Source organism: Neodiprion virginianus, chromosome 6 (genome assembly GCF_021901495.1).
Source record: "Neodiprion virginianus isolate iyNeoVirg1 chromosome 6, iyNeoVirg1.1, whole genome shotgun sequence".
Lineage (NCBI taxonomy): Eukaryota > Metazoa > Arthropoda > Insecta > Hymenoptera > Diprionidae > Neodiprion > Neodiprion virginianus.
In genome coordinates, this window is record NC_060882.1 from 2,349,408 (window position 1) to 2,371,269 (window position 21,862).

At 42.7% G+C, this 21,862-nt stretch overlaps 7 protein-coding genes and 1 long non-coding RNA gene across 8 annotated transcripts; 7 read left to right on the forward strand and 1 right to left on the reverse strand.

Moving 5' to 3' along the window:
- The first annotated feature begins 516 nt into the window (after positions 1–516).
- LOC124306660 (farnesol dehydrogenase-like) lies at positions 517–6,439 on the forward strand. Its single transcript, XM_046767512.1, has 6 exons — positions 517–522; positions 5,057–5,380; positions 5,448–5,574; positions 5,786–5,924; positions 5,993–6,142; positions 6,289–6,439. The coding sequence occupies exons 2-6, from the start codon at positions 5,080–5,082 to the stop codon at positions 6,343–6,345; spliced, it is 774 nt and encodes a 257-aa protein (XP_046623468.1). The 5' UTR covers positions 517–522; positions 5,057–5,079; the 3' UTR covers positions 6,346–6,439.
- A 744-nt stretch (positions 6,440–7,183) lies between these two features.
- On the forward strand, positions 7,184–8,649 carry LOC124306661 (farnesol dehydrogenase-like). Its single transcript, XM_046767514.1, has 5 exons — positions 7,184–7,521; positions 7,609–7,735; positions 7,961–8,099; positions 8,177–8,326; positions 8,504–8,649. Exons 1-5 carry the CDS (start codon positions 7,221–7,223, stop codon positions 8,546–8,548), a joined length of 762 nt encoding a protein of 253 aa, XP_046623470.1. The 5' UTR covers positions 7,184–7,220; the 3' UTR covers positions 8,549–8,649.
- A 1,014-nt stretch (positions 8,650–9,663) lies between these two features.
- On the forward strand, positions 9,664–11,354 carry LOC124306664 (farnesol dehydrogenase-like). Its single transcript, XM_046767517.1, has 5 exons — positions 9,664–10,205; positions 10,290–10,416; positions 10,716–10,854; positions 10,923–11,072; positions 11,251–11,354. The coding sequence occupies exons 1-5, from the start codon at positions 9,905–9,907 to the stop codon at positions 11,290–11,292; spliced, it is 759 nt and encodes a 252-aa protein (XP_046623473.1). The 5' UTR covers positions 9,664–9,904; the 3' UTR covers positions 11,293–11,354.
- A 957-nt stretch (positions 11,355–12,311) lies between these two features.
- LOC124306659 (farnesol dehydrogenase-like) lies at positions 12,312–13,830 on the forward strand. The gene is made up of 5 exons (XM_046767511.1): positions 12,312–12,686; positions 12,772–12,898; positions 12,983–13,112; positions 13,267–13,416; positions 13,545–13,830. The coding sequence occupies exons 1-5, from the start codon at positions 12,326–12,328 to the stop codon at positions 13,584–13,586; spliced, it is 810 nt and encodes a 269-aa protein (XP_046623467.1). The 5' UTR covers positions 12,312–12,325; the 3' UTR covers positions 13,587–13,830.
- A 227-nt stretch (positions 13,831–14,057) lies between these two features.
- LOC124306666 (farnesol dehydrogenase-like) lies at positions 14,058–15,356 on the forward strand. The gene is made up of 5 exons (XM_046767519.1): positions 14,058–14,461; positions 14,540–14,666; positions 14,778–14,904; positions 15,013–15,162; positions 15,252–15,356. Exons 1-5 carry the CDS (start codon positions 14,161–14,163, stop codon positions 15,294–15,296), a joined length of 750 nt encoding a protein of 249 aa, XP_046623475.1. The 5' UTR covers positions 14,058–14,160; the 3' UTR covers positions 15,297–15,356.
- A 728-nt stretch (positions 15,357–16,084) lies between these two features.
- On the forward strand, positions 16,085–17,381 carry LOC124306662 (farnesol dehydrogenase-like). Its single transcript, XM_046767515.1, has 5 exons — positions 16,085–16,404; positions 16,486–16,612; positions 16,707–16,839; positions 16,988–17,143; positions 17,249–17,381. The coding sequence occupies exons 1-5, from the start codon at positions 16,104–16,106 to the stop codon at positions 17,288–17,290; spliced, it is 759 nt and encodes a 252-aa protein (XP_046623471.1). The 5' UTR covers positions 16,085–16,103; the 3' UTR covers positions 17,291–17,381.
- A 1,257-nt stretch (positions 17,382–18,638) lies between these two features.
- On the forward strand, positions 18,639–20,165 carry LOC124306665 (farnesol dehydrogenase-like). Its single transcript, XM_046767518.1, has 5 exons — positions 18,639–19,207; positions 19,281–19,407; positions 19,547–19,679; positions 19,781–19,933; positions 20,028–20,165. The coding sequence occupies exons 1-5, from the start codon at positions 18,907–18,909 to the stop codon at positions 20,067–20,069; spliced, it is 756 nt and encodes a 251-aa protein (XP_046623474.1). The 5' UTR covers positions 18,639–18,906; the 3' UTR covers positions 20,070–20,165.
- A 184-nt stretch (positions 20,166–20,349) lies between these two features.
- Positions 20,350–21,588, reverse strand: LOC124306667 (uncharacterized). Its single transcript, XR_006908661.1, has 3 exons — positions 21,477–21,588; positions 21,080–21,328; positions 20,350–20,827 (listed from the first exon to the last, which is right to left on the reverse strand). It is a non-coding gene; the product is annotated as an uncharacterized LOC124306667 (long non-coding RNA).
- Positions 21,589–21,862: the final 274 nt, after the last annotated feature.

A 21,862-nucleotide genomic window follows, 5' to 3' on the forward strand; every position in this document is an offset into this window, starting at 1 on the left:
GTTACGTTCTGTCGCTGATGGCCGGAGTTCGCTTATTGTTTGGAAGGCGGTTATCATCCGTAGTGTGTGCATACGCGACTGTCTGGTAACGGGGAACGGATCCGGACTGCATAGTCAACAACATTCTGAAGCCTAGAGGAGTTGATAATCATCCCGGCGAAGGTGTGTGAGGCTTTCTCGAATCTGCACCAGAAACCAACTCCAACCTGGTAGAGATCAGGCGCCGGAAACAGAGGCGATATTCGCAAGTAGCGGTTCGCCTGCGAAATTCACCCGTACAACGCCTTCGGCTAATTTGATTCAACGTTTAGGTTCTAGCTATCCTGTCACTTTCTCCCACACGATTTATAAAAATCAGAGCGAGTCCCGCCCGCGGAAGTGCGGATAAAAATCTTCCTCGTTTGCTTTACCCAAACCGCAATTTCAAGAGCTTTCGAGTGCTAATTCGAAACTCTCGGCATCTTTGATTCACAGACGTTGCTGAATCGTGGGGGAGAGGAAACGCAAGCCGTCCTCTTCCGAGTTCAGTGTTGCGGGAAAGCGTTTAATCAAGGGATCCGAAGTTGGTACACGAGGTACCTTATACTCGGTAACATCTCCGGACCTCTCGACTCGTAAATTTAACCCACCTTTGTAACAGTTCTGCGTTTTCCACACCCTGTAGATCCAGGGTAGATATGCCGGATACATGGATCGGCGGCGGGTCACCGTTGGCCTAGTTATATAACCCACACATAGTAGGTACGAGGGCTGTTTACATTACCATCTCATCCGCAAAGAGATTGGCATTGTTGTCCAAGTCGATATGGGGGTGATTCCCCGGACGGCATTGAGGACGGAGAGACAGGGACTACAAGGTGAATAAGAATAAGAGAAGAAGAAGGAGTAGAAAAAGGAAAAGGAAAAGTTTGGCAAATATTTTACTCCTACGGAAAAGTCGTGCCTTCGAGGATGTTCGACTTTCCGAATCACACCCGCAGGCAGATCCATCGAGACGTATTGCTCCTTACACCTGTTCCAAACTCTTGAAGATTTTCACTCTCTTGCCGTTACCAAGAAGCGAGAGACGAAGATTCGATCCGAAGAGAAAAAGAACGAACAGAAATTGAATCCAACCAGTAGCTGATGTATTTTCGTTTTCCTTGCTTCTACTGTTTCTTTTTAAAAATTTCTCGTAACGTCTTCTTTCTCCGCATCGGTAGGACGAGCGGAAAACTAGCGTCAAAGATTTATAAAACGAGGCTTCCTCTTCTTTCCTCCCTCTCGCGTCTCTCGTCGTTTTCACTTTCTTAACCGCGTTGAAAAAGTCAGCCGATCAGTTTCTTGCGGTGATTTTTTTCGCCGTCGGTGACAATACCACCTTCCCGACTCTCGGTACAAGAATATGTTATTCAAGATAAAACTCCACCCCTAACGTATCAACGTATCTACATTTAAACCTCCCTATGATGACCTCCGTCCCACGCAAACCGCACCACGTGTCTATAGATCGAGTGTCGACGTATATTCGTCGTCGGTTTTTTCGTCTTCCACCATAAGCTCCTCGTGTCGAACTGCCTCCGGGGTAAAATCCCGGGACTTCTCAAGATTCTGGATATCGCACGAAGTGGGTGAGTTAAACCTTTTTTCCTTCGCGCTGGCTGTGCGAGAGCTTTCGGTATAAACTGATCACCGTTTCAGGATCTGTATAAGATGCTGGAAAATGTGCTTTCGCAAACTTTATTCCCTTATTGTTTTTCCATCCTTCCGGATTACCCGTCGCTTTGCCGAGAGTCAACATGTCCCGCAATTTCTACATTAATCATCCCCTCGCTTAGGCGCAGACACAACTGGAATTGGGACACTCACCGAGCATCCTGCAGAACCGACACTGTGAGGGACGTAATACTTTGTTAACCGGGGGGGGGGGATCGCCTCTTGTCCTCGGGTTCCAATCACGGAATTAATCCCACCTAAATTTCAGCGCCCCAAGGAGAGATTCCGGCTGGGTTGCAAGGAGACCGGGCGCAGAGCTTGCGCGATTAGTCTTCGAGGTATGAACCAGCCACGAACGAATAGGTATAATAACGCAAAAGTAAAATATTATAACAGGTTGACGAATTCTTCCGGTTATACAACAATCAGCGGGTGACTGATTAATCGCGGATTCGGTTGGTCGCCATATTCGCTGTCTCTCTTTATCTCTCGACAAATTGACGGAGTGGGGTTTTTGTCATGACGGTACGGATAATAAAGATGAGGAGAGAAGCCGAAGGTGGAAAGTGGAGCCGGAGAGGATGGAAATTGATGAAAATTATCGCGTGCCAATTATGACCGACAGTCTATTGTGCGGAATTAATTGAAATTAATTGATTTCACGTCAATCTTACACCTCGTTGGGTATATCTGATACGTTAGGTATGGGTATAGTACTCTCTCTCTCCACGGATGCGATTCGTTGATGATGATAAAATTCTGTTTTTTCCGACACGCCGACAGCGATATTACAAAACTATCATGTACGTGCATCCCAGAAAAGCAAACCCAAAGAACCTTGCGAAACGAAACTTTCTACCAAGTCTATTAATCATCCCTCGCATGGTCGGATTTAATTTTTTTATAAATATACATGATCCGTTTCTCCAGTCTTTTCCCAACGGCGAAAGAACATTTCAGCATTTTGTTTCCCTGTTTTCACTTTCAAGAAATCATCCGGATGAGGGATGAAGAATTTTCACCGACGAGAAATGCTGGAAGGGGGACGACGATACCGGTGGGGAGGAGAAAAGCAGGAAAGAAGATAAAAGTCAAAGACAAATATAGTTGTCGTCTACGTTGGGCTAGGCTATTTGCAAGCTGTCGCTTTGGGGATTTGAAGACTCGAAGGGGCGAACGTTTTGCGAGACATTCATTCAGGCTTTTGGCTACATGTAACGTATCAAGAATTTGGCGAACCACCAGCTACGCCTTACATTACATTATCTACCTATGTAGCGTACATCTTCGAATATATTACTCATTCCTCGATAAGAATTTTTCATCCGTAGACCCGGCGCATCGATCAATGAATAGTTGAATTGTACGTACGTGCTCTTCTTCACCAAAAAAGTGTGTAGAAAAATCATCTTTCGAATAAAATTCACAGAATCCTCTGTTTGGTCTTTGAAATGTTACGGTCTTTAATTAAATTTTATTATACATGCAGCTCGTTGTCGAGTGGATGGCGCCTACCTCAATTTTTTCCACTTCGCTCGGGGTTCGCACTCCCAAATTCTAATCAGCGATAATCTGATGAGCGTTTCCGAGCGTAGGAAAACCGCGGGTTTACGTGCGGAATAGAATTCGATTAAACAGCAAACAAGGTTAGACCCTCGTAGGATTCTGATCGAAATATATTCTGTTTTAAATTCACTGGTTCGTGGATGGGTGTCGTTAAAATCAATCACTCGTCCTGTTTTCCTTAGACAATCGCTGTAGAGGAGCCGAATCGTCTCAGCATTGCAATCGGTAATTCGTACACACAGATGTTTGCAAATGGAAATTGCTTTGCCAATATTTGTGATCGCGGAAGAAGATGAAAAGGACAAGCCCGAGTTAGAAAGTTTCGCGAAGCGCAGTCGCGCGACGTCAATGAAAACGTGTTTCCTCCTTAACGCCACAATAGTTCAATTTACACCGCGTTTCTCGTCTATGTAGGGCACACGCACAGGTGAACGTTGCCCTGGAGTCTTAGAATAAAACAGTGTGTCTGGAATTAGACGAATCGGTAAAAATAGAGACGGTCAGTATTTTTGGCCGAGGCAAAAAAAAGTCTCGGAAAAAACTGAATCGTTCTGTTTCTTCCTTTCACGTTTTCCAATTACGAAAGTCGAGTTTGAGGATAAATGTTTCGGTTACCACTTTTTAAGAGTTGGTGAAATCCGGTTCTGATACGACGGATCGGAGAAGCAGAAGCGGGGATGCAGGGATGAAAGTGTTAGATGAAAAGCTGAAAAACGAAAGGAAAAAGGAACTGCACAGCTGGGACGTCGACGTGAAAGAAAACTAGCACCCGAGAGCTGTGGTAATTGGTTTCTTGAAGTGCGGAGATGTTGACGAGTTTAAATTTGCTCTAAAAGTACGACGTCGCGGTGCAGTGGCAGGAGACGGTGAATTCGACGTGTACCGAGGTCGAGAATTAATATATACCTATCCTATAAGCGATGGATAACCTGAAATTCAATCCCTTAAGGGGGAATTCAATTATCGGCGAAAAGCAAAGTCGCACTTTTCCCACCCCCTGCATTCTTACACTTTACACGACCAAACATATTTGAAAAGATTTCGCGAGTTCGATCCCTCGGGGGTAAACCGCGGTGACGCTTTTCGAATCTCTTTACTGATAAGGGATCCCTGTTTCTTCAATTTCCCCACATTCCTCATGCTGTTCGTATTTCTTACAAACTGTAAAGAGAAAGGTTGGAAAATTTATGAATTGTATATATTTCGTTAAGTGTTTCCTGCGGATAATTGAGAATTACCTGATTCTAGCTGATTCTAACTGACTTGAGATATTTTAGATAATTGATTCTGGTTACACAGCGAAACAGGCAGGACAAACGGTAGTTTTGACTCCTTGTTGGTTCGTTATTTTCTGGAGGATAGACATTATGTGTATATCCTCTTCCACTCAAAGAGTCTTGAGTTTTCGACTCATCACTCGTGGTATTGGCTTAACCAGCTTATCGAGGACTGTAGTTTTTCTTTCCTTAAACATCGTATATTATTGACCACGCATGATTTCCTGCTCATTATTAAGTTACTCGCTCCTCTGCTACTTAGAACATCGAAACCCAAGGCCCTTGGGACCTCCAAGGTGCCGCTGAGTCTAGACACTTGACTCGAATCGTTCGATCGATACTTTTTATCGCATGTCACGCTAGTAATTACCTGTTTGAAGTACCGGGTTCTAACAATAGTGTTACGATAAACAGAACGGCCACATTCACGCCCAAATCGGTATGATCTTATCTTGACGTGACGGGTAAATACACTGCGGTTTCTCGTGCAATCGATTGGGTGGTCAGGTCGTTTTCAGTCCCCTTCAACACTCGAACAGCCATGGATCGTTGGGCCGGAAAAGTCGCCGTGGTAACTGGAGCGAGCTCAGGAATCGGCGCCGCGATTGTCGAGGGCCTCGTCGAGGCCGGAGTTCAGGTCGTGGGACTGGCGAGGCGTTTGGAAAAGCTGCAAGCTTTGGCGGCGAGCCTCGAAGGGACTCCGGGGAAGCTTTACCCCATAAAGTGCGACGTCCAGAAGGAAGAAGAGCTGCTCGATGCCTTCAAGTGGGTGAAGGCCGAGCTCGGGGGCGTCGACATCCTCGTGAACAACGCCGGTGTTAGTAAATATAAGAAACTCATAGGTGAGCTACTACGGAAGCACCCATTTTTCAGGATCGTCCTTTCGATTAACTTTCTGCGTGCTTTCAGAGGAAGACGTCCATTCCCTTCGTAATATTCTTGAAGTGAACGTACTCGCCATGGCCATATCCATTCGAGAGGCCGTCGCTTCAATGAAGAGCCGCAATGTTGAAGGTTACATAATCAACATCAACAGGTGACAGTTCACGAGTTTCTCTGCTCTTCGACAGTTAATTAGAATTGTGGAAGATATTTCTGCGTTGTTTCTCCTCCGATTTACTCGTCAATATCTGGTCGGACATAATGTTGACAATTGGACTTCGTAGTTTATAAGACCTTCAATGCTCTACCCATGACACAGTGTCTTCAATAGTAATTACATCGTCATTATAAATATTTCTACACAGTATCCTGGGGCACGCATCTTCCCCGCGAACCAATTATCCAACGAGTATTTACGCGCCAAGTAAATATGCCGTCACCGCACTAACCGAAACTGTACGAAAGGAGCTCGCCGCTGACCCAACGAATAAAATCAAAATAACGGTATGAGGTTTTCCATATTTTTATACGGTTTTACTTCGCCGACGCGTTCAATTTTGAGACATTTCCAGAGCATCAGTCCCGGGTTGGTTAAGACAGACATCATGCAGGCGTCAGGCGTCCCAAATGCTGATAAGTACTTCGAAGCAGCCGCCCACCTTGAACCCAAGAACATTGCCGACGCTATGCTATACGTTCTGGGAACTCGAAGTATTGTTCAGGTTCGTACATCACATGTTGTCAATTTTGCAATCAATCACTCAAATTCACAATGGACCGAAAAAGCGTCGTGAAACTTGATAATTAGTGATGTGATCTTGAATGTTTTTTGCCAACATTGATTGTGTGCTGTCTTTCGGAAATACAGGTGACAGAATTGACGATCTGTCCCGCTGCTAAACATCTGTCGACAAAATCGGGCTAGGTATGCAAAACCATTAACTAAACGTTATATAATATTGTCCCATGAATTGTAAGCTATTCTCGATAATTCAAAAATTAAAACTGGTTGAAACTTATTTGAGTTCTTATTTTCATCTTTATGTCATATGCAAAATGAGGTGACTGGAGTTAGAGCACACAGAAAATATGTCTTCCAGGGATGAAAAAAAATATATTCGGGGTCTGTGATAAGACATGATAGGTGTAATTTATTGATCCCACCTCTTCTGCACTGAGAGACAGGAGTTCACCAGCAATACTCGAAGGGCCATGAATCATTGATCCGAAAAAGCAATCATCGTGATTGAGGCAAGTGCAGTAATCGGTGTCATAATCTTGAAAACTCTGGTAGAGGCGATTGTTCTATCACTAAAATTATCAAAACGTTTGAAGAGGTTAGAAGAATTGTTAGTAGGAATGGGTGGAGTTGAGGATGAAGTTGACATATGTGGTTGTGTGACACCAAAAATTAGGCTGTGATTCTGAGTGCGTTGGATCAAACTGATAGCACGATATGCTTTAATGATTTACTGAAAAAATGACGCACAAAGATCGGAAGGCAGAAGAATCAGGGCTGCAAGCATGTGAAATCTGTTCCATACAATTTGTTGACTTAATGTGAATCGTTCGATCGATATTTTTGTCAAACATCACGCTTGCGATTGCCTGCTTCAAGTGCCGGACCATAGACTGCACATCGTTAGAGATCAGAAAAATGGCATGGAAAATGAGACAACCGTCTTTACGCCCAAAGCGGTGTAATCTTATCTCCACGTCACGGGCAGATAAATCGCGGTTCCACGTTCGATCGAATAGGTGGGCAAATCATTTGCAGTCATCTTCAACACTCGAACAGCCATGGATCGTTGGGTCGGGAAAGTCGCCGTTGTAACTGGAGCGAGCTCAGGAATCGGTGCCGCGATTGTCGAGGGCCTCGTCGAGGCCGGAGTTCAGGTCGTGGGACTGGCGAGGCGTTTGGAAAAGCTGGAAGCTTTGGCGGCGAGCCTCGAAGGGACTCCGGGGAAGCTTTACCCGAGAAAGTGCGACGTCCGGAAGGAAGAAGAGCTGCTGGATGCTTTCAAGTGGGTTAAGGCCGAGCTCGGGGGCGTCGACATCCTCGTGAACAACGCCGGTATCGCTAATTCCAAGCAAATCATCGGTGAGCCATTGCGGAAGAAGCACCTGTTATCACGGTACAAGAAATCGTCAGACTCTTTCCCTTTTCTCACTCACCGCATTGTTTCAGACGACAATGTCGATTCCTTCCGCGGTATTCTCGAAGTGAATGTACTCGCCATGGCCATAGCCATTAGAGAAGCCGTCGCTTCGATGAAGAGCCGTGACGTCGAAGGTTACATCGTCAACATCAATAGGTAACCATTCTCCCCGTTTATGGCTCTTTCATTCTTATCAAGAATTGTAGAGAATTTTATCGCTCTTCCAACTCAGATTCACCAGCCAATATCACGTTAAACACAAGCCTGGTTCAGAAATGGTGTTCGAGAATTGAACTTACAATTTTCTTCTCTGCACGTATGAATGTATTTACTATCTGGTAACCCGAGTACCTCGTCATTAGAACTATTTTTGTTACTCAGTACCCGTGGTCACCCGATATCCCCGAACCCCAATTTTCCAACGAGCATGTACATACCTAGTAAATACGCCGTTACTGCACTGACTGCGACCGTGCGACAAGAACTCGCCGCTGATCCCAACAACAAGATTAAAATAACGGTATGGAATATTTTAGATTCTCGTATGTTTTTATTTCTCACATTTACGCAATTATTATTACGGAATTATCCTTCCAGAGCATCAGTCCCGGGTTCACTAAGACGGATATCGTTCACGCGTCAAACGTCCCGAATGCTGATAATTTCTTCGAATCAGTTCCCCACCTTGATTCTAAGGATATTGCTAATGCTACGCTCTACGTTCTGGGAACTCGGAATGTTGTCCAGGTCTGTGAATTGCTTATTTCAAAGTTCGTCGTTATTTTTAAAATTTACAGTCAACCGACAAGGTACCATTGAAGTTGATAATTTCAAATAAGTGCAAACTTAAACCGGTCTTTTTATGCTCACAATCTTGAATGTTCTTATTCATCACCGATTTGATCTTGTTCTTTGAAAATACAGGTGACAGAATTGACGGTACGTCCCACTGGTCAACTTCTTGATTAGCATTGTGTCCGATATGCAGATCATCGATTAAATCTATAGAATCGTATCATACAGTGTAAGATGTTCTCGAAAATATAAAGATTACAAATGATTGAAACTGATCTGAACTTTTCATTTTTTTTCATCCCGCAAATCCTGCAAAACGATTATTGAAACTTTGAAAGTGTCACACAAATGAGTTGAAAATTTTGCACATGGCAAATGATTTTTTTTTACCAGATAACGTCGATGCGCACCGCAAGGACCCCTAATTGTATGCAATTCAGGGTACACATACACTCTGAGTATTCAGCATTCTTTCAATTGAAACGAAGTAGTAGCTAATCACCCAATAACAAAAAATATTGCACTGGTCTCTGTTTTTCATTTTCTTCAATCGTGTCGCCATATTCTAGCTTGTTTCTTGGTTCGGTGAAATGAAAATTGGCAGTCAATTCAGCGAATTTCTTCTTCCATTGTCATTGCAAAGTAAGTACAAAGGCTATCACCAGCTTGTTCCTAAATAAGTTCAGATATGTGGTTAAGTGAGAGCACGGTATTGATACATACATGAGTTAAGCTCACCTGATGTAAGTGAAACATTCAGGTCCATCATTAAGTGTAAAGTATTGAACGCACTCTGCCTGTAACGAGCTGAAGCACCGGAAATATGATTGCTGCTTCTGCAAGCTTCAAGGCACGAAGTGAAATTGATATTTGACCCGGTAAAGTCACCCTCGTAATCCTGGGCGAGTGCAGGACTCAGCGGTATGATTGCTGAGGCTTTCATCAAGGCAAGTGTCCTGGTAGTCGGATTGACCAAATATTTGGGGAGATTAGAAGAATTCTCAAGGAGCTTTGGTGGAGCTAAGGGTAAACCTTGGTGTCAGGCAGCGTGACGTTAAAAACGTAGCAGAGCTTTGGAGTGTATTTCAATTAAATAATTAATTAAATAAAAATTATCCAGGCGAGTCGGCTCTCTCGTAAACGAACAATATTTAGTCGAACTCGACACAACTCTCTGTTACATGTGCAAACTTTATCTAATCCGAAGGCATGATAAAAAAGATTGCAATTCAGAGAGATTAGGACTGTAAGCATATCAAATCTAATCCACAAAATTTGCCAACTTTACGCGAATCGTTCGAGCGATACTTCCTATCGTGCGTCACAGTTTATACGATTACCTGTTTCAAGTATCGGACTGTAAACTGCATACCTTTAGAGAACGGAAAAGTGTTACTGCAAACGAGAGCGACAGTCATCCCCAAAACCGTACAATCTTATCTTGGCGCAACGGGTAGATACACTGCGGTTTCTCGTGTAATCGATTGAGTGGGCGGATCGTTTTCAATCACCTTCAACACTCGAAAAGCCATGGATCGTTGGGCCGGAAAAGTCGCCGTGGTAACTGGAGCGAGCTCAGGAATCGGTGCCGCGATTGTCGAGGGCCTCGTCGAGGCCGGAGTTCAGGTCGTGGGACTGGCGAGGCGTTTGGAAAAGCTGCAAGCTTTGGCGGCGAGTCTCGAAGGGACTCCGGGGAAGCTTTACCCGAGAAAGTGCGACGTCCGGAAGGAAGAAGAGCTGCTGGATGCCTTCAAGTGGGTGAAGGCCGAGGTCGGGGGCGTCGACATTCTCGTGAACAACGCCGGTATCTCTAATTCCAAAAAAATCATAGGTAAGCCACTCCGAAAGAAGCGCCAATTTTCGTTGTAAGGAAATTCGTCAGACTCGTATCGTTTCACTCACTGCATTCTTTCAGACGCTGACGTCGATTCCCTTCGCAGTATTCTTGAAGTGAATGTACTCGCTATGGCCATAGCCACCAGAGAAGCCGTCGCTTCGATGAAGAGCCGTGACGTCGAAGGTTACATCGTAAACATCAATAGGTATAACCATCCACGACGTTTATTCTTCTTGAATCATTGATAGGAATTCTAGAAAATTTTCTTGGCGTTTTACAGAGGATTTACTTGACGATGCTCCAGTAAATAAAATTCAGGGTCACAATTGAATTCCACAATTTATAACTTTGGCCAAATAAGTGTGTCTATCTCAAATGGCCAAATGGATTTACGAATCTGAATGTTCAACGCTTGGTACTTTCTTCGAATTTTCTTCCCTGGACATAATTTTATTCAAAATTTGATGAGATCGAAATCTTATGATTGAAACTATTTTTGCACAGCGTTACCGGGCACACAATTCCCACCTTCGATGGTTTTGCATCAAGTATATACGTACCCAGTAAACACGCCGTCACTGCGCTGACTGAAACGGTCCGAATGGAGCTCGCCACCGACCCCAAGAATAAAATAAAAATAACGGTATGAGGGTTATTAGATTTTTGTACTAATTCACCTGGCAGATTTGTGGAGTTTTAGCATCCTTTCAGAGCATCAGTCCTGGATTCGTTGAGACGGATATTATGCAAGCGGGAGATTTTCCCAATGCTGATAAGTTCTTCCAATCAACCCCCCACCTTGATGTCAAGGATGTGGTTAACGCCGTATCTTACGTTCTGGGAACCCGAAATATTGTTCAGGTCGGTAAACCATTCGTTATTAGATTCGCGAATAATTTTTCAAATTATGCAGCTGACCGATAAGGTTCCGTAAAAGTTGGTATACTGAGCTGTAAGTCTCGAACTAGTATTTTTATACCTAAGACTCTTGAATGTCTTTTGCCATTATTTAATTGTAAATTTTGTTTCATACCAACAGGTGACAGAAATCATTATTCGCCCTGGTGGTGAATCGATTTAGGAGCAATCCTTCCATGAAATGTTTAATATTGTATCATCGATTATAAATTGTCTTCTCAACTATTTTGAGTCACTTTTTAATATGGATCCTGTGATACTCGTTCTTAGATATCGAACAGAAAGGAAAACATCGAATGAGTAGTCCAATGATAGCTACAACTGCGATCAGACTCACAGTCTGCTGGCTAAAAATCTCCTAATAACAGTTTTGTCATGACGAATCCATGCTTTATTAGTTTCTTGGAGCTATGGATATCCACACCAGTTGTTTGATCCTTCCGCAGCCTCGTAGCAATCTAATCATCGTTAACATTTTGCCTAACATATTGCGTTCAATTTTCCAGACAAGTTATCTAATTTTCTGGAATTGGATTCAGTCGAATAATAATCCACGTTATCTTATCATAGAGGAATAACTTTTTATTGTTGATAGAATTCGGTACTTGAAACCGCGACGATTAAAGTAGGTACGTGTGTTTGCCGAGTGGATAGTACGAAATTCGTTTATTTTGATTAACTTTAGACTGAAAATATTTGATGAACCTAAAATGATGATTGTGATTGTGGGTTAGCAGACCACCTGACGTTTTACAGCGGGTATATTTCTATAGATGCAACTGTATTAGAATCTCTTGTGTTGGCAACTTTTGCGAACATACGATGTCGATACTATTATTGGAAGTACCGAAATAATTATCTTGTCGAATTGTCGAATGATTCCTGCACCGAATCAGATCATGATACGTCATGATCGACATGAACGAGCATTCCCAATCAGAAAAGTTATTTCAACGACCCTCCACACCTTCAGCCAAAAATAATAGCTAAAACAATGATGTATATTAGCGAAAACAGAAAAAAGATTAGCAGGTTGATACGCCTCCTAAGCATTCGGTGGAGTACGTTCCTTCGTCGCAGCATGATGTAATATTTTGGACCACTTTAAATCTACCAATCAAGTAATCAAGAGCAGCGAGCTTGTAAATGTGAGTGTAACGAAGACCGGACGCAACAGTGCGCGTCACTGAACGTAAATGATATTTAAAGAGTGGCGATATACTCAGAGGCGTATCAGTTTGATTGTCACTCGAAATATGGATCGTTGGGTGAATAAAGTTGCTGTTGTAACGGGTGCGAGTTCAGGAATCGGTGCAGCAATTGCGGAAGCCTTTCTAAAAGAAGGTCTCATCGTCGTTGGCGTTGCCAGAAGGTTAGAGAACCTGGAAGCGTTATCGGTAAGCAATCAGGAAGCAAAAGGGAAGTTCTATGCGAGGCAGTGTGACATAACCAATACCGAGGAACTTCTCAAGACTTTAAAGTGGGTCGATAACGAATTAGGAGGCATTGATATCCTTGTCAACAACGCCGCCATATGGAGCGTCAAACGTGTTATAGGTGAGAAGATGAGGTAAAGAAACGTCAACTTCTGAATCATCGATTTATTGCCTTTTTCTCATTCCTTGTTTTCTTCTTTTTCCAGATGGCAACGTTGAAGAGTTCCGGAAGCTACTCGACCTCAACGTCTTGGCAACTGCAGTTTGCGTTCGGGAAGCCGTGGATTCCATGCAGAGGCGTAACGTCGCCGGTCACATCATCAATATAAACAGGTGATCAATGACAAGTCATCTTGATACCTTCGTATCCATCGATTACTGATTGTAGAAAAAAAAACATGTTTTATGTGTCTATAGCATGGACGGACACTGGCTTCCTTTTATGGGAAATGCGAGTCTGTATCCAGCGACTAAATTCGCGATCACGATAATGACCGAGACGGTGAGACGAGAGCTCGCAGTTGCGAATAGCAGGATAAAAATCACGGTGAGAGGGCTTACAGAACACGAAATAATCCAGAATGGTTCTTGGCTTGAAAATGCCGATTGAGTCGATGACGTGTAGTTTTTACATCATCGTTACTACTAAGTTTGAAAGGTGCGGTAGATGGTGGCTGGTAGTTATCATTTTATTTTCTCAGAGCGTCAGTCCAGGATTCGTGAAGACGGACATCATGCGGGCATCTGGGGTCCCCAACCCCGAACATTTTTTAGACAATATTCCTCATCTTCAGCCAAAAAGTATAGCTGATGGTGTTCTCTACGTTTTGGGTACACCAGAGGATGTTCAGGTTGATCATTTTTGCCATATAATATTTTCTTCGGCATTTTCACATTTTCATGTAAACTCGTATAGTCGACAACGACTTCAACCCAATTTTATTAACAGTATGCTTATGGAATTTTTTTTTCTACTTAGGTGACGGAATTGTCGATACGTCCAGTTGGTGAAAATGCATAAGAAGTGCAACCAAGATGCAGACGGATACATACACACATTCTCTGAAAGCTCTCGGCATCGCTGTTCAACAATAAGTGTGGTCCTTTCACAATTTAAATAATGTGAGATTGTAATCAATGTGTATCTACCTATGTACGTGGGTGATCATAGGATCCCCAGGTAGTTAGGATTAGTTCTGCGGAGTTTTACTTCGTTTCATTGATCACATGATGCATGTGACCTTAAAAAATAATATTCCACATGTGAGAATTGTTATAGTTTTTGTATTATTCACTTGTGCCGTTAGATGAAAATCCTTTCCTTGTTTAATCTGTCAAATCATCAGATTTCATTTCGCTACAAGAGCACGACCCCATATTTGGTAGTCCTTGAAATCAACCAATCAAATAACCAAGCATACAAACAAGACTACGGAGATGAGTTTTAGAGGGGATCAGAGATTATCAGAGAATTATCACTGTATAAAAATTATGCAAGTAATGGATCGTATTACGTCAATCACTTTGTACTATAAATATTCACACATTAGTGATGAACAGCAAAGCGTTTTAGCAGTCCGTTCATTGCTAGAAACATGGATCGTTGGGTTGGTAAAATTGCCGTCGTGACCGGTGCAAGTTCGGGAATTGGTGCTGCGATTGCCGAGGCACTCGTAAAAGAGGGCATAATCGTCGTTGGAGTTGCCAGGAGGTTGGATAATCTGAAGGCATTGTCGGCAAGTCTCAAAGGAGCCAAAGGGAAACTTTACGCGAAGCAATGCGACGTTACCAAAGAGGATGAGCTTTTGGGTACCTTTGAGTGGGTCAATACCGAATTGGGAGGCATCGATATTCTTGTCAACAACGCTGGCGTCTGGAGTACCAACCGAGTCATAGGTGCATAAACGGAAGCAAATTAGTAATTGGTATTCGAATTATATTGTTTGTCATTTGTTCGCTTGATATTCTTTACAGACGGTAACATTGAAGAGTTTCGAAAGCTGCTCGATCTCAACGTCTTGGCAAGTGCCGTGTCTCTTCAGAAAGCCGTAGCTTCCATGCAGAGGCGTAACGTAGCCGGTCACATCATCAATATTAACAGGTGATCGATTAATTGTGATACATTTATGTCCGACAGTATGCATACATTTACTATTCAAAGTGCCCTGTTCTGTAAAATTTGTATGTTTTTGACGTTTCTATTCCACCGCAGTGTTGCTGGACATTGGCTTCCCGGTCAAGCTTCAAGTTTGTACCCGGCAACTAAACATGCAATTACAACAATAACCGAGACTGTGAGACGGGAGCTCTCGCTCGCGAATAGCAAGATAAAAATAACGGTAAAAAGATACGGGGGTCCGACAACACTTGAGCATTGTTCACCGCTTAATCTAATATGCAGATAAATTTTCTGAATGATCAATACGATGTAAAAATAATTCGTTTAGAGCGTCAGTCCCGGATTCGTCAAAACGGACATCATGCGGGCTTCTGGTGTCGCTAATCACGAACAATTCTTCGACAATCTTCCTCATCTTCAGCCGAAAAGTGTAGTAGATGCAGTTCTTTACATTTTGGGTACCCCGGAGGATGTTCAGGTAAATAATTCTTGTCAGACCGCTTGAAAAATTTCTAATAGGTTTCTTTGAAAGTATACAATTGGTTATTTACTTATTTTTCTTGACAGGTAATGGAACTAACGCTTTGTCCAGTTGGTGAAAAGGCTTTTTGAGGGCGAGGCACAGAATTTTTCACAAGCCGATTGTCTACGAATAAAAGTATAATCTACGAATCTGTTTCTTACCCTGTATTTTCAATACCCTCGTGTGCCAATGGCAACGTCAAAGTTATACCCCTCCCAATTAAAATAACGCGAGAATAATATTTGTCTTATCGTCAGCTGACACGGACGATTGGAATATTACACAGGGGTTCAGTGGCGAAGGCAACATCCATGTCACGCGCCCAAGTTTCCATTCGCACCATTTGTCCTCTACTCTCGGCTCATGTAAAAGTTGTGCATGTGTTGTCGCTCGGCGTGCTCGCGCAGCTTGGAGGTTGCCCTTTCACCGCAGATTCCCTGTAGATTGAACATGAATAAATTTTATGATACCCTTGTTATTGAATTTACGAAAAGAGAGAAAGAGACGTAAAATAACACAAATCGTAGAGTCTGCATTTATAGCTTCGTTAGGACCGTAATTGAACAGGCACTGCTGCCCCCCCCCCCCCCCTTCGCTCCCTTCCTCGCTGCCCCCTCCAGCCACAGCGAAGTAATAAAGTCGTATTAGTGACACCTATGAGTACAGTCGAGGGTCATTTAGCGATCGTGACAAAACGTAAACAATTTCAACTTACGAGTAGTAATAAGAGGTCAAAAGGGGAACTGGAAATAGTCATTGTATAACCAAGAATTATAAAAACGACCGGTAAAATAAAAACAGATAGGTATCATCGTGAGACTGCAAAAAGATGAGCGTGAGACCTTCAACCGTCAAGACTCACTATCCTTGGCAGCAGTCTGGTTTGAGCTGCAGTCATGGATCGTTGGGTTGGTAAAGTTACCGTGGTAACCGGTGCTAGTGCTGGGATCGGTGCCGCGATTGCCGAAGCCCTAGTCAAGGAGGGTCTCACTGTTGTTGGATTTGCCAGACGGTTGGAGAGACTGGAAACTTTGTCAGCGAGTCTGAAAGGAGCCAAAGGTAAATTTTACGCGAAACAGTGTGACGTCAGCAAGGAAGAGGATCTTCTTGACGCCTTCAAATGGGTGAAGACCGAATTTGGAGGCATCGACGTTCTTGTCAACAATGCCGGTGTCGTCAATGGACGCAAGTTTTTAGGTTTGTGACGCTTGTCTCATCCAGATCGAAGAAAATTGACATCTCTACAATATTCCTTTTTCCGTTTAAATTATTTTCCAGATGACGACGCTGCTTCCTTGCGTAATATGTTGAACGTGAATTTCATGGCTACTGCGATCGGCACCCAGGAGGCGGTGGCTTCGATGCAGAGCCGCAACGTACCGGGTCATATCATCAACATAAACAGGTAACTGGTGCATGGACTCACTCCGTACTTGCCTGAAAAGTTGTATGATTCGTGTGAATCCAAAATGCGCCAACAAGCTTATTTCGGTCCACAGTGTGGTTGGACACAAAGTTCCAGACAACGTGATGAGCTCCAGTGCTTACTGCTCTACGAAATTCGCAGTGACAGCGTTGTGCGAGACTGTCAGGAAGGAAATCGCGACTGCAAAGTCTGACATAAAAATAACGGTAAGATTCAAACCATTTTACGCCAAATGACGAAGACGCAGTCATAGGAATAATTACTTCATCGGGTTGTAGAAAATTTAACACAACTAACGTTCTGCGCCGTGGCTTGTAGAATCGTGTAAGTAAGTAATTTTGTCCTGTAAACCAGAGCCTCAGCCCGGGATTCGTCGCGACCGAAATCATACAACAATCGGGAATGACTGAATCCGCTGCTCTAGAGCTCTACAAAACACTGCCTTGCCTCGAACCTCAGGATGTCGCTAACGCGGTCGTTTATGTTTTGGGAACGCCGAAAAATGTCCAGGTCAGATTTAATCTGCCTTCAGACTTTGCACTTTCAACATCCAATGGAACTTTAACGTGCCTGTTAAATCTTAGAATATTTTTCATTTCTGTTTCAAACATATAGATAACCGAGTTGAAGATTCAACCACTGCACGAGATGTTCTAGGATCAGGCCGTCGCAAAAAATTACCGACGAACTCAAGTACAGTGTAATCGCGTGTAATCTGAGAGCAAAAAAAGTAAAGGTAAATCAATAACATTCGTGAATTATTTCCTACCCTTTCCACTTCACCTCCGCGTGCTCTCTATTTACACGAAAAACGAATTGGAAACCATTTTTTACCATTAAATAAGTCAATGTTTTAAACTATCAAGTTTCGCTATTACGACTCATTGCATAAAATTAGTTATCACTAAGTCTTATCGTCGCTACCGAGATAACTGAATACCGATAAGAATTCCTAGTGAGTTTCGTAGAAATGTTCAGGAGATAATATTTCCATACATCTCTGATATTCGAAGCAACATTTGATTTACGTCAAATTTTACAACAATTTACAATATGAGTTGACAAATTGCAGCTGATACGAAGTTCCGTTCAATTGGATAATTGGTCGCGCGCATGCAGAGTCGTAGTATAATGGCTGGATTTCATTTGTTCAAGGCTCTTGCAGCTATAGAAAACGTGTGGTTACAAATAAGTATTCGCAGTTAATTATTATCCGATATTCAATGCGATATTGCGCTGAATTCCTCCAACATCCGTCTATTTCTGCGTTCTCTGATTGACACGTGTAAACATGTAAAGTACAAATTATCAAGTTTGCCGTGACTAATCACCGTTAGAATAAAAACAGCGAAAATACACTGATGAAGTACGCGTTCCGAGCATAACGAATACTGTCGAAAATAAACAAAATTAAAGTAGTTTTACATGGTTTTTATCTCTACCTACTCGTCATTCGCTCAAAGAATCAGCCGTGATGGCCCTAGACCAACTTTCCTCCTCCAAAGCGTCGCTGGTGAAGACAACCAAGTAGCTATTCGTCTAGCTGGAACATCGGCTGTTTGTGTTCATCGTACACCAACCTTATTCTTACAATTTCGTTTGATCTTGAACCTTGTGCAGCGTTCAAAATGTATAGAAAATACAATTTACCGCAATTTTTATAAGAATGAGCAGAATGGGGTTACACATTGCCTGAATTTCAGGCTAGGGATTTTCAAGGTCACTTATCATCACATGTCGTATTTTGAATGTAACCAGGCAATAGGCAAGATAGACATTTAGCCACTCGAGTCACGCAAAGCTCGCTTCGTGCGTGATTGCAAATCGTCGCATCTGACACTCCGATGTTTGTACAATTACTTGGAATACTAATTATCAGCCAATAATCAACATCGGTGTTTTACTTGGGTAAAACAATCGACATATAACGGTATTCATCGACTGCAGTTCAACAAGGAGGTAACTTTTTACACCGGTAATCATAGTCGTAATCTCTCATGACTGTGATATTATTTTAACGAGTCGGGGCGTTGGTAATCCGAGCTAGATGCTAGTGTGACGAATTGCGGCTCAAGGTCAATCATTAAGCACGGTTGAGTTGGTTCGACACCACTTTAGTCTACCTCACGCCACGTTACCTCTCCAACACATCGTTGAAAGTCAATCAGAGCAGTGGAATCTTATCAGTGATCATATATCGCGATATGGAACATGGTATTTAAGCTCGAAATTCTAGCAAAGTGAGCAGTAATCGATAGAAAAATTTTAGAGGCATGGATCGTTGGGTAGGTAAAGTTGCCGTCGTGACCGGCGCAAGTGCTGGAATCGGTGCCGCGATTGCCGAAGCCCTCGTAAAGGAGGGTCTCCTGGTCGTCGGATTTGCCAGGCGGCAGGTGAAATTGGAAGTTTTAGCAAAAAGTTTTCACGGTTTGAAAGGAAAGTTTTACGTAAAACAGTGTGACGTAAGCAACGAAGAAGACCTCGTTGCCGCTTTCAATTGGGTGAAGACTGAACTCGGAGGCATCGACGTCCTCGTCAACAACGCCGGTGTCATAAATTCGCGAAAATTCTTAGGTCAGTGATGCGTTTCCCGGCACATGTGAGAAAATTGAACTCCTCGTGGTTATTTTGTTGAAACAATTTTCAGATGACGATATCCCTTCCTTGCGCAATATGTTGAACGTAAATTTCGTGGCCACTGCGATCGGCACCCAAGAAGCGGTGGCTTCGATGCGGAGCCGGAAAGTACCGGGTCACATCATCAATATAAACAGGTAACCTGTGTGGGATTAGGATTTCACCTTCGATAATCATCGGATAAGGACAATTATTCCAAACACTGTCCATTTGTTCGCCGGAAAATTAATGCCTGTGTTGACGAGGAATACATGACTTGGATTTATTTGTCTGTAGCGTTGCTGGACACGTTACTCCTCCTGTGCCCATGGCCATCAGTGCCTACTGCTCGACCAAATATGCGGTGACAGCATTGACCGAGACGGTGAGGAAAGAACTCGCCGCAGCCAACGCTGAAATCAAAATAACGGTCGGTACTCGTACGAATAATTACTGCCATAATGTATTTTCAAATGTATCTTTTACACATTGTTATTCTGGTAATGTAACTAATCTTTGCACCCAAATCAGAGCCTCAGTCCAGGGTTCGTGGCAACGGAAATTCTACAGAAGGCATCATATGACGCCACTGTTTTGGAAAAGTTCCGACACGCTCCTCACCTCGAACCTAAGGATATTTCCGACGCTGTCGTTTACGTTCTAGGAACCCCGCAAAACGTCCAGGTTAGCATTGACCCAAAAGTTTATATTTTTTAAACTCCCCCCTACGTTTAAGCTCATCGGAGATAATACATTGTTAATTATTTTCATAAAACAGATAACCGAATTGACCATTCGACCCCTGAACGAGGCGATGTAGTAAAATCCAAGCTGCGGATTTGACGAGGAATTCGAAAATGTGCCTAACTATTGTGCTCAGTGTAAGACGATAAATAAAAGTACCTCCGCAATAAAATTTACTATCTAATTGGCAAGATACTTTTCACACTAATTATACAAGTATTCGTATCCACAATTTTTCACACACCTGCAGATTTGCCAGAGAATACAGTCCAGTTAGGAATCGGCAGATCGTAATGATCAGAATAAAACATGCGGTACAATTAACATGCGTAACATGGCTTGAGTATATTTTTCATTTCTTTTGTTCCTTGCTCCTCAATATGCGTAGTATGCTCCAAGTAATAAATGCACGTGATGAATAGTAGTGACCAATAAAAAAATCTTAAAATGTTAAAATGTTTAAATCACGGTGAAAACGATATGTCTACAAACTTCCGCACGTCAGTGTGGCATGCATGATTACCCCCCCTTGCTTGATAAACGATCTCTTGGACTTGGCAAACCAAAGTAGAGTCAATGTAAAGGCCAACTGTTTCGAATGTGATGTCGATCCTGACCAAAAAATAGTGCGCCTCATCGCTTTGAGCCAAGGCCACAACCTCCGTTCTCCACCCTCCTCCGAAAAGTCGCCAGTGTAGATATTCAAATACACCAATTCATCTAGTAAGTCCCATTGACACGGACAGTAGCATTGGCTAAAATTAGTATTTACCGGGCATCGTGCCAATTCTTCCAATCACGTTTATCCTTGAACCCAGTGCCACGTTCGGAATGCTTGAAAGAGGTCATTTACAGTAACGTTTACATGTAGACGGGTGGGGATTTCACTACCTATTTTTCGAACAGGAATGCGTAAGGACATTCCTTGCAGTTACATAATATTATATTCTGCCTTATACGTTCATACAAGACGCAAGTGTACAACTGACGTATGCGAGAACGCAAAGACAGCCACTTGTATGGTTGAAAATTGTTACGCCCATCACATTCGCGTTAGTATGACTGTATTTTACACTAATAACTTACAGTCGTAATGTCTGATGAATGTGAAACGGTTTCGTTGAAACAAAGTTGCTACAAACGCCAGACGCGTGATGATATAAATTGTGGCTCATGGTCAGTCATCGATTTTTAGCAATATCGAGTTCGTTTCACGTAACGTTTGCAAACCTCGCTGCTTTAGCCAATCCTCTAGGATGCTACGATCCTCCGGATATTTGAAACCAGTGTTTCTTGTACGTGACGTGTTCCATGCCAAATCACTCAGCCTGTGACCTTGACCATTTCCGGGTTTGGTCGTCTTTTACGTACCAAAATGTAAATTTACAAAAATCCTATTGTGTAACATAACGATTTTGAGACCGAAACAAGAGTGATATATCGGTTTTTTCTTTGGCTTCAAAATGATTTAAATGGCACTTACGGAATTTACTGCCATCTACGGTAGTTGAGGTGGAAACTTGCACCCCATTTTGTCAGTTTTCCTGATATAATATATTTGTGTTTTAACTTGATGTAAAATAAGTGAAGTAGTTACAGTCTGAAAAATATAAATCTTACATTTTCTCATTTACCTACTTATTATATTACACTTTATTTTATTACATTGACATGTCATTTTTGTTCTAATACGTTTTTGTTTTAAAATGTTAACTTGTCATGGTGCCTTAGGGGACTTGTCCCACGGTACCTAAATTCTAATTCTAATTCTAATTCTTTCTCACGATAGTATCTGTTGACACTAGATTCGGACATGGCGTACACTACAATTGAAAACTAATGGTGCCTACAGCAAAGACACAAATATAA